The sequence below is a fragment of the Gekko japonicus genome, unplaced genomic scaffold, assembly GCF_001447785.1.
Source record: "Gekko japonicus isolate JY-2015 unplaced genomic scaffold, Gekko_japonicus_V1.1 scaffold826, whole genome shotgun sequence".
In the NCBI taxonomy this organism is placed as follows: domain Eukaryota; kingdom Metazoa; phylum Chordata; class Lepidosauria; order Squamata; family Gekkonidae; genus Gekko; species Gekko japonicus.
In genome coordinates this window covers 210,510-225,050 of record NW_015177033.1, presented here as the reverse complement: position 1 = coordinate 225,050, position 14,541 = coordinate 210,510, and the positions used below count along the sequence as shown (strand labels likewise).

The 14,541-nt window shown below is 44.7% G+C and overlaps 1 protein-coding gene across 1 annotated transcript in view; it reads right to left on the bottom strand.

Moving 5' to 3' along the window:
• RIMS1 (regulating synaptic membrane exocytosis 1) overlaps positions 1-14,541 on the bottom strand; it is a 517,496-nt gene that overhangs the window by 401,804 nt on the left and 101,151 nt on the right. The window contains exon 3 of the mRNA XM_015427952.1: positions 10,605-10,618. Within this exon, the coding sequence (XP_015283438.1) occupies positions 10,605-10,618 (14 nt within the window). The remainder of the gene's footprint in view (positions 1-10,604; positions 10,619-14,541) is intronic.

The window sequence follows — 14,541 nt, the reverse complement described above, 5'->3', positions numbered from 1 at the left end:
AGAGATGGGATGGGAGAAAGAGAGAGAGAGAGAGAGAGAGAGAGAGAGAGAGAGAGAGAGAGAGAGAGAGAGAGACGATGAAGGGGAAAGAGAGAAATACAGAAAGAGAGAGGAACAGAGAGGAAGGGAAGAAAGAGAGAAAGACAGTGAGTGAGAGACAGATGGGGGAAAAGAGAAAGAGAAAGAGAGATCACTCACATCCTTTCCACCACAACACACACACACCAGGCCGTGTCACCAAGAAGGGATGGAGGACATGCATGGCCTCCCCACCCCACATGGGCATGCACACATGCATGGCCTCCCCACCCCACACACGGCATGCCCCGAGACGTGCAGGATGAGACGGCTGGGCCTCCCAGGGCGCCGCGTATTGCCACGGGCCCGGAAAGCGCTGGGCAAGGTGGCTGGCCTCCCGGGGCACTGTGGATTGCTGCGGGCCCGGGAAGCGCTGGGATGGGGTGTCTGAGACGTGCAGGATGGGACGGCTGGGCCTCCCAGGGTGCCGTGTATTGCCACGGGCCCGGAAAGCGCTGGGCAAGGTGGCTGGCCTCCCGGGGCACTGTGGATTGCTGCGGGCCCGGGAAGCGCTGGGATGGGGTGTCTGGCCTCCCGGGGTGCCATGGATTGTCGCGGGCCCAAGAAGCACAGAATGGTGTGGCTGGCCTCCCGGATCGCCACGGGCCCGGGAAATGCTGGGCTGGGTGACTAGTTTCCTGGGTCGCCACAGGCCCGGGAAGCACTGGGCCAGGGTGGCTGGCCTCCCGGGGCGCCGCAGATCACCGTGGGCCCGGGAAGCACTGGGCCGGGGTGGCTGGCCTCCCGGGGCGCCCAGATCGCTGTGGGCCCGGGAAGCGCCGGAATGGGGTGGCTACCCTCCCGGGGCGCCACGGATCACCTCGGGCCCGGGAAGCACTGGGAAGCACTGGGGCGGGGGTGGCTGGCCTCCCGGGGCGCCACAGATCACCTCGGGCCCGGGAAGCGCTGGGATGGGGTGGCTGGCCTCCCAGTGCGCCACTGATCGCTGCAGACCCAGGAAGCACAAGATGGGGTGGGCAGACGTCGGCAGGGCCCGGGAAAGCGGAGGAGGAGGTAGGCAGACAACTTACCTTCCTTCTTTGGCATCCTTGTGACACTGACTGAGACCTGCTGGGAGCAGGGGGTGGGGCTTGGTCATGTGACCACCCCACCCCCTGGGCTCCTCACTCCCGGAGCGGCACTCCTGTGTGCTCCGGCCCCATCTGACCCCTGAGTGTCAGTCAAGATTCTGGGAGATCTGGGTTTGAATTCCTGCTCTGCCACTGATAAGTAATGATTTCAAGATTAAGGAAATTGGGGTATTGGATTGCTTTTTGGATTACACTATGTAAACTGCCTTGCACCTAGTGTGGGGGTGCAAGAGAGTCATGATGAAGACTTGCTTACCTATTGTCACCACTTGGAGGGTCTCTATTCTGACTTTAATCAACGATTTGAAGATATTCTTAAAATGAACATACCCGACTGAGTTTTGGACCCTTTTTCAAGGACAGACACAGAAGAATCTCCAGAATTACAAGAAGAACTTATAGAAGTAACACCAAATGAGGAATTGAAATTTAAATTCAAAGATGGCTACCAACAGTTCTGGCTGCAAAAGCAGATACCTACACTTTATCCTGGATTATGGGCTATAGTACAAAAGTTTCTAATTGCATTTCCTTCAACATATTTAGTGGAAAAGGGGGTGGTAGGCCAAATACTGATTTAGACTAATGTAACTCTGCATAGAATTGTACAGTTAGTAGATGGACCAATTGGTTTGACTCTGCATACGGCATCTTCATCCCAAAGCTATGTCAGTGCATCTTAAAGATTCACAAAAATGCCACAGTTAGAAGTTGCAAGAAGCCAAAAAGGGGTGGTGGTAGTGAGGAAAAATAGCTGTGGATCATACTCTTAAAAATAAATGATATATACATCTTAACAAACAGCAATATCAAAAAGTAAATAAAAATATAAACACTCCTTATGTTACGATAAAACAGACCCGAATGCACTTTGAAAATGACTTCATCAGTGATCCATTGTCTCAAAATAACAGTGCAACATAAAAGAATCTACAAATATGCACATACACACAGGGATTCTGTAGCCACAATACATCCTTAATAGCAATGCATACAATTAAACAAACAAACAAAAGCCCTGACCTGGACAGCCCAGGCAAGCCCAATCTTGTTAGATCTCAGAAGCTAAGCTGGGTCAACTCTGGCAAGTACTTGGATGAGAGACCTCCTTGGGATACCACAGACAGGAGTTGGGCACAGGCTTTATTCAGCCACCTTTATTCAGTGGGGCAAGTGATGGTGTTTGGGGAGGGCAACAGTGGGAGGGCTTCTAGTGTCCTGGCCCCACTGGTGGACCTCCTGATGGCACCTGGTATTTTTGGCCCCTGTGTGACAGAATGTTGGACTGGATGGGCCATTGGCCTGATCCAACATTGCCTTCTCTTATGTTCTCATGTTCACCTCTCTGGATATCCTCCAGGCCCCCAGTAGGGGTCAGTCACCAGAGGTCACTATGACTTCCAGGTGCATAGGCACAGACACACACACATGCACATATAAAAAATACCAAAAAACAAAACAAACAAAAAACAAAAAACTGCAGGTAAACTATGGCTGTCCCATTAAAGCAGATGTATCGAATATTTCTTTTACATATCCATTTCCAATATTGAGAGCAAAATTAAGAAATTCACTATTTTTTCAGTTGAGGTTCTCACTGATTTTCTATAAGCTTCTGTAAAAAGATTTAAAGATATCTTCACAACACTGGTTTGCATTCACCTAGTTAATAAAAGTATATATCTCTGTAACTGTCAAGTAGTAGAAAAATCAGTTTCTCTAGACAAAGCTGGGAATTATTAGAAATAGGCTGTATGCACTAGTTAAAACAAAACATGGTTCCCTACAAAAACCCACACATGTGCCACACATTTATTTCCCAGCAAAGAGAAATAAAAAAGCCAAAGGCGAATTTTAAGAATTTCCATTTTCAGAAGACTTTTCCCTTTTACATATATTTTAAAGCACAGATGTGCATTATCACACCTTCTGAGAAGCAATATCTCAAATGGTCATTGTGTTTTAAGACCAATCTAGTCTATAATCCTAACCAGAATTCATTAATGCTGAGAGGACTACTTGCAGCTTAAGTCAGCTATCTCCTAAGTTCTGTATTAATTACTAAAGAGATAGAAGGTAATGAACTTTGAAAGGTTTGTCTGGAAGTTTATACTTATGTACTGAGATGCTGACATATTTCCCAAATCTACCCTTAGGGTTTATTATTTACATTAGATGCTTTATTACTATATAGCTGATCTTGAGTGCCTAGTGATTCTTAGCTACTACAAATACAAACATAACTTTTTAAAACAAGTTACCAAGATATATACTCTAGCTAACAATGCCATGTTCCTTCTGCTCTCTTTTAGTTGACACTTCTTGTATGATAGTTACAACTGTCTTTTTTTAAAGTGAGAGGCATATTTTATAATGCAAGTCTATATAGGCAATTATAATTACCTCTGCTGTATACCTGCACATGTAACTGCTTAGTTGAGTAAGATGACATAAGGCTGAGTTACAAGAGGGAGCACCTATGAACATCTGCATCACCAATGCTCCCTCAAAGCTGTGGAGTTGTCAAATATTGCTACGCTTTGCTTGCTTTGGTTGTCATTGTTGCTGGGGGGAAGGAATTCCTTAGGAGAGGGGGTGGTGTGAGTGAGAAAATGAGACCTTTGCTTCTAAAAGACATAACTTTCCTTTCCCAGGGGAAGGTGTCCTTGAGAAGCTCTCTGGGATGGCAACGTTAGGCGTGGTATGAACGTGTGCTTGGGGAAGGGGAAAGGGCTTTTCTTTGAATCTCCTATATTAAGCTTGTGCCTGCCAAAAGTCTTTAGTTCTAACACAGTGACTTTCTAGATCTTGCATATACCTCAATAAACTTATCACTTCCAAGAGAGAGTTGTTGAGTATAACTGAACTGGGGTCTCACAGGAGTCTTGTGAGCAAAAATTCTACTTTGTGAGTTACTGGCATTAAGGTTGTGAGCAAGCAATTTGGCTACTGCATAAATTAGATTGCTCTGGAGCCATCCTTCCTGAGCTAAGACAAAAATGTGTGAGCCAGAGGCTAAAAAACTGTGAGATAGCTCACACTAACTCAGCTTAGAGGAAACACTGTGCTTCACCTGTGAAAAGAACTCCCTTGTTTGCAGTATTCAGTATATGGTCAGGATCCAGCATACCTACGGGATCGACTTTCCCCATGTATACCCCAGAGAGCACTACTAGGGCCGGGGCCTTTTCGGTGGCAGCCCCTACCTGGTGGAACGAGCTCCCCGAAAAGATCAGGGCCCTGCGGGACCTTTCACAGTTCCACAGGGCCTGCAAGATGGAGCTCTTCCACCAGGCATATAATTAGGGGCCGCCGCCATCTTAGTTCATGGCCCTTAATGTTGACATCAGCAGCTGCCACAAATACTATCGAATAACATTGAATAACACCGAATAACATCAAAGCACTTTATTTGAACACATCTCATTGGTTTATCTTATCTGCCGCCAGTACTTTGTAATATTTGTAATGTATTATTTTAATTGTCATGTTTTAATCTTGTACTATTTATGCTTTTATCTTGTATTGTAGTATTGTTGTTGGAAGCCGCCCAGAGCCTGCTTTGCGGGGAGGGCGGGGTATAAATTTGATTATAAATAAAAAATTTAAAAAATGCATCCCTTTCATAGCTAATCAATGAGAGAAACACTTTCTGCTTATAGTCCAAATTCACTTTGTGATGTAATCACACACATCCAGATTAGATTGATAATGTGGCATCAACAAGTTGGCTCAAAAAGTAGATGTATGTGTGTAAAATGGCACTAGTGGCACAGCAGCAGTTACCAAGAGGAGCTGCAAGAACACACACACACACAAGCATAAGCATGAAGATGAGAAGGGCTGGAGGTGGTGATGCTTGTTCTGGGAATATCTCAGAACTCCTCCCAGGTTCCCCTCACATTCCAGAACCAGTCACTTCCAGGATACAGCAGAGACACAGTACACCATCAGAGAGGGGACTTAATCTCTAGAATTTATAGAATTCTTTGTGTTAAGAATATTGATGCTCATCTCAGCTACCAAAATGCTTGGGGTGCGGATTTTAATACTCAGTTAACTGATGATCAATGGTCCTCTATTTGGAGAACACAAACTACTTTATCTAAATCATCAGAAATCCTTGAAACCTCTTATAAGGTATTGTCGCGATGGTATTTAACTCCGGTTAACAGGGGTCATTTCGTAGAAAAAGAGCTAGGGGAACTCATTAGCATAACTCATTAGCATATGCCACACCCCCTGACATCAGGGGCCCGGCGGTGGACCTGCAAGGCCAGCAGGAGTGCGAGGAAGCCCCGCCAAGGCCCTCCCTGGCCCCAGGCAGGCAGGGGTGGGGAGAGGCGGGGAGGAAGCAACTTACCCTCCCTCTTCTCCTGCCTCCTCCTGGCTGAATGAGGGCCGGAAGCGGGACGGCCAGAAGCAGGGGCGGGGCTTCGTCATGTGCCCCGCCCCCTGCACCTCACCCAGGGGAACTGCGTTCTCCCGCATTCCCCCCCGAAATGACCTCTGCCGGTTAAACTCTCACATATGTCTGCATCGATCTCCCCTCTCTGTTGGAAACTCTGCGGGGAGAAAGCGACTTACTATCATACATGGTGGTCATGTAGATTCATTTCTAAATTTTGGTCTCAAGTTCGATCTCAAATTTTGATTCTTACTGGTTGTGATGTTCCTTTAGATCCTCGATTGATGTTACTAAATCTATGGCCAGAGAGTGCAATTCCTAACAAACAGAGAAAATTGATTAATATACTCCTTACAGCTGCGAAAAACAGCATTGCCAAAAAATGGAAAGATAAATGTCCTCTGACAATTAATTTATGGTTATCTAAAGTTTGGGAATATTTTATGTTTGAAACTGTTTCAATCTTCAATACAAATGATCAAAATGAATGTGAACTGCTAAACCCAACCGGTAAACTGCTAAACCCAACCTACTTACAAATATCTTGCCTTATCTAGCATAAATTTTTGTGGATCAAATGATGCTTGGTAAGAACCTGAAAACATTTAGCCCTGACATGACATCTGTAGCCCATCTACAGATATAAACAATTTTCTAATTGGACTGAATCCTATGGTAGCATACGTGGAAAGAACTTGTGGAGGGGGAACTTCTCACTTCGATTTCCTCAGCTAAGAGTTGGTCTGCACTTCTAAAGAAAATGCAGAGTGGTATGAGGGGTCTGAAATGAAGAAGAGGACTCGGGCAAAAAATGCCTCACAGTGGTAGAGGAAGAATGGCAGAGTAAGCTTCCCATTTCTATGAAAGGGAGGCAGGCAATTTTGTTCCATTTTCTCTCCTCACGGCAAACCCCCCCCCCCATTGCCACAGTGCATTTTGTTTATGAGGGTCTTTCATGGGGGACGGGGAAGGAAAACAAAGATCAAGTTCTTCTTCCTTGTACTACAGTAGGATACAGCATGTTATGTCCAGATGATATTCATGGAAAATAAGTCATGGAAAATAAGTCTGACAAAACACTAATTAACACATCTATAAATAAAATTGCCTTTCTAATTAGTAGTGTCATTGAAGTGTTAAGGTTTGAGGGGACTCAAAGTTCCTGGAAAATATAGAGCTTATTCCATTTACAATTCAGTGGCAAGATTTTAAGAGGCTGTACCCAAAACATTAACAGAGATCCCAATAAAAGGTCTGTGAAGTTTGTATCCCTGTCCACTCTCTTGCAGCAGCATTCCTTCTATAAGGTATTTGATAGATGCCTGCTCACTTAAGTGGGCATTTTCTTTTTTTATAACCTCACATAAGAGAAATGTATCCATTAAAGCAGAAACAATGGCTTGACTGAACATCTAGAACTCTTTCTGCAAAAGCAAACTTGCTAAAAATAAACCAATGCCATGCATTATCTATGCAATTTTCTAATTTAGCATATTTTGAAAATGTACCAAGTATACCAATGTCCGTTGATTCTTTGGTCCATAATCCAAGGCAATTATGTGTGCTCTCCTCTAATAACGCAGCTTCAGGGAACATTTTTTGGCTAGCCTCAAAGAAGGGTAATAGCCTAACATTTCTTTACAAGTTCTCTTTGCGCTTGAGGATGGTTGTGGCTTTGGTAAAGAACATCCTTCTTTTGCTTCCTGCTTACCAATACAATCACAGCACAGAAGGTGGCTATGGGCCAAAATGCTGCCACAGACACCCATTTTCGGGCCAATTTGTCATTTAGTACACTTATACTTTGTTATACAGGCAAGGAGCTCATGGCAACATACAGGAGATTATTCCATTTCGTCCTCACAGCTCCCCTGCTGCAGTGCAATCCTAGCTGAGTTCCTCCCATCTTTTGCCAGGGTTTTTGGTCTTTGTGGCCTTCCTAGTCCCTCAGAGGGAGGGCTACTCTTTGACATCTGAACTCCTTAACAGGAGTGTATAGAAATATTGCTTCTATATTCACATGCCTTCTCCTGTGATGTCTTTTGATAATATGGTTAATGGAGAATTTCCCTCAGTTTGGTATAGTGGTTAAGAGCTGCAGTCTCTAATCTGGAGAACTGGGTTTGATTCCCCACTACTCCACATAAAGCCAACTGGGTGATCTTGGGTCAATCACAGCTCTCTCAGAACTCTCTCAGCTCCACCGACCTTACAGGGGCTGCGTTCACATGGCAATTTGATCTGTTCCCCTTGCTGTTACCTTATGGATTTAAAGTGCACGATCAGACAGCAACAGCTGTCTGTCGTGCCTGAGTTCCATTCCCCCCTCCCCTTGCCCCGTGTTTTTTTGATACCTGATAAAGTCCGGTCCTGTTGGTCTGAGCCGCTTCAAAAATGGATTTCCTGTCGTCTAGTCACTCTGTTGTACAGCCAAGCAGTCAGGCAGGTCTCACTGAACTCTTGCTTTCTGGCCACCCCACCCCCCAACCCCCCCGTTAGTGAGGATCGCATTACTGTATATATACACCTCTCCCCTCCCAGGGGGGGGGGCTGCTCAAAACCTTGTTTTCTTTTGAAAAACTCGCAAAGAAAGACACCCCTTTTTCCGCAGCTTTTTAACATCGTTTGGGGAAGGGGTAAATGGAAAAGATTAGAGGGAGAACGGCAGTGGACTCCATTTCCCAGCAGTCTCTTCACCACTTGTGCAATTGCTCTGTGAGAAGAAGAGGGAAGAGGAGATATTGGATTTATACCCCGCCCTTCACTACCCAAAGGTGTCTCAGAGCGGCTCACAAACTCCTTTCCCTTCCCCTCCACACAACAGACACCCTGTGAGGTAGGTGGGGCTGAGAGAGCTCTTGACAGAAACTGCTCTTTTTCAAGAACAGCTCTTATCAGAACTACAGCTTGCCCAAGGTCATCCAGCCAGGTGCAAGTGGAGGAGTGGGGAATCAAAACCGGCTCTCCTAGATTAGAGTCCGCGCACTCAACCACTACACCAAACTGGCTCTCTGTGGACTTAATTTTAAAAGAAAATGGCGGACAGCCCCATGAACTCCATATCCCAGTATGCCGAGTGCTTCTGGGCATGCTCCTAAGGGCAAACTTCTAAAAAAATGGCTGACAGGCAGACTCCCTGCTTTCTGCCGTCTGGTCATGCAAGGAGGGGTAAAACGGCATTGAAGCGTGCTAAAACGGGTGAGTCTGGTCAGGATTCTCTGCCACAAAATAACCTGTCTTAATTTGAGGCGGGGCAACAGTGGATTAAACTGCCTGTGTGAATGCAGCCAGGGTGTCTGTTATGGGGAGAGAAAGGGAAGGCGATCTTAAAATGCTCTGAGACTCCTTCAGGTAGTGAAGGGCAGGGTATAAAACCAATTCTTCTTCTTCCTCCTAGTCCCCCTTTTTTATCCTAGCATTCCCATGGGAAATTCAGGCCTCAGGATTCATTTTGTCCATTCTGGAGGGAAAATTGTAACCAATCCTGAGGAAGGCAGCAGGGATCTGCAGAAACTTATAAAACCCTCTTTCCTAAGACCTCAGTGTGCATTTTCTTGGAGGTACTCAGCAAGGTAGTTACTGTGGATAGGAAACACTGCACTCACACAGGTGGCATGGATTGTCATGATTTGGGGTTGGGACTAAAGAAATAGGAGAACTAAGGGATTGTTCAGGGTGGTTGCATTAGGGAATTATTTGTCATTTTCTTGCCTGACTTCCCTTTAATCTGTTATCCCAGGAGGGTATTTTCTGGGACTGAAGTTCAGGCCAAATATTCAGTGTTTTTTTTAAAAACTGCAAGTTCTTAATAGCTGTTTGTACTTCCTTGCTAACTCTGCCAGGGTTCTCATGTCTCAGGCTCGGTTTCATGTCCAGATAACAACTCCCTTGTGCAAGAAAATGCTGCTCAGAGAATCAGAAGACAAAATGGGGTAATCTAAGCCATCTCCTAGTTACAGTAAAATCCAAAACCAGATTGGTGACAGCAAATCCCTGATTTACTCTGAGGATTAACAGAACAGGCAGAAGAGAGGGGTGAGAAGTTCAGATTTGTCAGAATCCCAGGAAGGAGGGCCTTAGTTTCATCCCCTCTTCAGATTACCCACTTCATTTTGGGAAATTCCTAGAGATTTGGGGGGGGGGGGTGGCCTGGGGAGTAGGGATCAACAACAAACCCCCACAAATGTTCTGGAGGAAGCAGAATCAGTGTTGTGATTTGATTACTACTCTCTGTGAGGCACAACTATACAATCTTTAAATGTTCTTACTTTCCCCTCAGTATTTTTCAAAAGTCCCAAGAATTGTACAGCACTTCTGCATTAGGATTTCTGAAAGATATGCGGTGTGGGGCGGTGCAAATTGGTATAAAACCAAGATACATTTGTAGTGTAGATATGATTTTAGAAGTAATATTGATTTTTCTTGTTCTTTTTCACCCTCCAACATTACCTATAAGCCTAGGTTCAAAAGAGAATGGTTGCTTAATATTTCTAACAAAGGTGGTTACTCAGAGCTATGACTTCCATTTTTAGCCACCTTCACACAGTGAGTCCATGAGTAGAATTTTTCTGTGGAATGTAATTGGAGGCACACTTCAGTCTATGCTTAAAATAACTCTGTTTACATCAAAAGTTTTTAACTAATTTAATTGCAGAATGAGCTTTCATGAGCCACTGCCAACTTAGTCAGATCCATCGGTTCTTAAGATCCCGCAAGACTCTTTGGTGCAATAGACTACCACAGCAGTTCCTCTGGTATCCACTAAAAATAGCACTTTACAGCCAATATCCATGTATAAATGGGGAACAGGCGTGTGCATACTGCCCCCCCACTTACATGCAATTGATGGCTTTACAGCATGGGAGTCTACATGCTGTGGTGCTTATAGTGCTGCACTGGGATCTGGGAGACCTAGGTCTGAATCCTCACTCTGCCATGGAGCTTGCTGGGTGAGCCAATCACTCTCTGTCAGCCACAGCTAACTTAAAGGGTGGTTGTTGTAAGGATAAAATAGAGGAAAGGAGAACAGTTTTGGAAGCAGCTTTGGGTCCTCAGTGGGAAGAAAAGCAGGTTATAAACATCTAAATAAACAAATAAAAAGTATATGAGTGAGGGCCCGCTCCCCTTTGGCACAAATGTTTTAATAAGCTGATCAAGGGAATATAGCCTATGCATGTAGACACCATAATCATGAGCTGGCAATCATGCAAAGGTGGTAGTTAGGCCACCTCGTGCCCACTCCCCTTCTACATACATTGATTTTAATGTGCATAACATCATCTGTAGTGGGCTATTGTCTCCTGCCCTCCCTTTTAAGAAGAAGAAGAGATTGGATTTATACCCCGCCCTTCACTACCCAAAGGTGTCTCAGAGCGGCTTACAAACTCCTTTCCCTTCCCCTCCCCACAACAGACACCCTGTGAGGTAGGTAGGGCTGAGAGAGCTCTGACAGAAACTGCTCTTTTTTCAAGAACAGCTCTTATCAGAGCTACGGCTTGCCCAAGGTCATCAAGTGGAGGAGTGGGGAATCAAACCTGGTTCTCCCAGATTAGAGTCCGCGCACTTAAACACGACACCAAACTGGCTCTAGTTTGCCTAGTCTCTGTGCCAGCACTTTGCTTTCTGGTCACCAATAATGTTTCAGAGAATTCCCTGTGCCTGTCATCTGCAACTTGGTGTGCATCAGGGAATCCTAGAGCACAAGTTTACTCCCTTTAAGAGATGATACTATTGGCCATTCCATCTGAGGGCCTCTCTACTCCAAGGCGCATAGGAAAACAGATGGAAAATTAAACCATGCTGTTAGATAGCAGTCACTGTTCATTGCCCCCCACAACACTCACACACAGAGCATGCCCCAGAATACAGTGTGTTGACATATACCATATATCCTGTATCCCAACAAGGGTCAGTTTCACAGATTATATTGGGGGTGGGGGACAGTTAATGTATCTAGGACAAGTCACACTGTTGTTCACATTCTCAGTCATTGTCCTTTCATTACATCAACACCTCCCAAATATCAGTCTGAGTCATATGCTATGTTTGTACAGTGAGTCTGGGGAAAAACTGCACTTCTATATATATAAAAGAAAGTCCCCTCACCGTAAATCAATGTCCAGGCCAAACCGCTGGACCTAGAAACATGAAATTCGGGGAGAGTGCTCCTACCATGGCGTAGATGCTCACTGAGAAGCAATTTTTAGAAATTCGACCCCTAAAGGAGTCAAAAGGGGTAAAATATGCTCCCCCCCATTGATTCCTATGTGGTTTCCAGCGCCTCCCTGCACCCCTCCCTCTCTGATTGGTCAGCTACAGAGATCAGTGTTCTGAGGTAAAAAAAAAAAGTTACAGAGGACTACAGAGAGCTAATGGCAGTTGAGGAAATCAGGAGTGGCCAACCGCCTGTGAGGTGAAGCAAAGCTACTGGCCCAGCCTCCCTATAGCTTCCCAGCAGGATCACCTTAGTGATGCTGCTGGCCCAGCCTCTCTGATGGCTTCCAACACACTCCCCCCACCTCCTACACCTAACAGGTGGTAGTCTGTCAGGTGCAGCAGCGGTTGCAGGGTTCTTAAAGCCATTAGGGAGCTTGCCCCAGCAGTCTACAGAGAGGTCCTTCAGTAGAGAAAAAAAGTACATATGTCTCACTTCAGTTTTTACACTACAATTTTCTCCATTAGAATTCCTACAACAAATGTTACATTTCAAACTTTACATCATCAATATTATAACTGGATTTATGGAAGTTAAATACCATAGAGAAGCACGGGTATCAGGCTACTCTCATAGAAAATAGATATCTGTCTCCAAGTACTCACCTCTTCATCCTGCCACTTGTGCCCCCCCCTTCAGAATGCTGGCTAAAGTACCTCCTGTGACTATGTCTAAGCTCATTGTCACCCCTGCTCTCTTCTTTTATGGCAGACCTCCCCAGACTGCAACAGTCACTTCCCCCTATGCACTGGCAGAAGAAAATGATTGAACACAGGAGAGATTCACAGCTATTCAATAGACGCATCCACCATTCTATAGTTATCAGAAGGAGGGGAAATTCATTGGGGTATATGATACTGCTGATAAGCCCACGGGAGTCCCATGTGCACCAGTATTGCCCAGAATGTATACCATTCCTGAGCCCTACTGATGAAGAAAAGAGAAGGATGCCAGGAAGCAGCATTAAATGGTCCATCCCATGGTTGGTAACTTGGAAGATGCAACTTGGAAGATGCATCTACCCTTAATGAATGTTAGGATTAGACATGCATGAGCAATGCATGTTGGGGAGGGAGGACACAATAATCTGTACATATTAATGACCTGACCTTGTGGGGAAACTGATTTCCCTACTGCACAGGTGCAAAAGCAGCTTAATGAGACTTATATACCAAAGTAGCCTGGGTCAGTGTTTGAGTCAGGCAGTGAACAATAAGAACAGGATGAGTTATTCAGAAGCTCAGAGACTTGAGTGTAGGGCTTGGAGGCCGAACACAGCATGTTTGCCTGTGGCAACTGTATTCTCTGCAAAGTTCTCAGTATGCCTTACTGATATGATGCCTCCTGTGCACTTCCTCTCAGAGGCAAGATTTTATCTCCGTTTACTTGTCTGACTGAGCCACTCTAGTAATGTGTTTTCTTCTTTCCTGAGGAATTCTGGCTGTCCCACTCTGTCACAGTATAATATTTTGGCTGTCTGCACTGCAGTGCAGAACCTGAGGGAAGGACTGAGAGCCCCCTTTAACTTAAATAGCACTCGAGACATTTTTGCATTTCCAATTGTTTAACATAGAGGGGAAAGGTCAGGTGAAATTAGGGATAAAATTTCTTAGGTAAGACAATGTAATTAAAACTGAATATATTTCAATATAACTAAAATTAACTAACTAAATTAAATTAACTAACTAAAAACTCAATATAACTAAAATTTCTGAGGTAAAACCAGTACATGCACAGACTTTAGTTCTTATGTTTCAGGCTAAAGGGAGTTTCTTAAGCTTTTCACAGTGACTTGAGTCTTTATGTTGAGACGCTTTTGTTCCAGTGTTTCCCCCAAACACTCTAGTACAGTTTATTTGAGTATTCTCTGACACTTTTGGTTTCCAGAAGGCTAGTACAGTCTTTCTAGTACCAAAACCCATTCTTTTGAAATACCAGTACTCATAATGAGTTTTTAACTGACACTTAAGGCCTCTAAAGGCAGTTTCTAACCACACCAGACTAAGGATCTCTCCATTCTTCAGAGTTAACTCCCTGTTTGACTGGGTAGGGAAATTCTCCTCTCACTAGAAGATCTATCCCCTTTCTTCGGCCCAAAAGGGGGTCTCCATCTAACTACCCACTAGTCCTTGCCAACTTTTCCCAGTTCTCCTGTCTGTGTTAAACTGTTCTCAGTCAGGGCTGAATTCTCCTCCGCTCAGCTGATGCTAACCAGTCAAATTGCTTGGAGCAGCCTGTCACTCACGGTGCTCTGTTTCTGTGAAGAATTCACCCTTCACAGTCCTTTAGCTGTTTGTAAAGCCCTTCTACACTTTTAAAAAGTACAGTCCGTCACAGGAGATTATTGTTTGCTTCCATCAAGAATCAGAACTACAATGACTCTATCACTTACATTATGCAAGGGAGAAACCATGGCAATAGAGACTGTCAAACTTCCAGTTATGTGGTATACCCTTCCTGCCCCCACACTGACAGCCAGATAGATCTGAAGTTCAGAAACAAAGACTGACAGTAACTATTTATGGCCTGACAATCTCAGGGTTGTATCTTATCACTGGATCCACTCAGGTTTTGAGTCCAAAGGGTGCTATTCTCATCTCCCTTTGATTATACTCCACTTTAGAAAATACACAGAAAAAAAGATTCCCCCCCCCAGGGGACACTGATGGTAGCTTAATTGTCTGTGAATAATTGTAGGCACTTTTGTTCTCTTTCTTTCTCCCCCTCAAACTGCATTGTTTATTGTATTA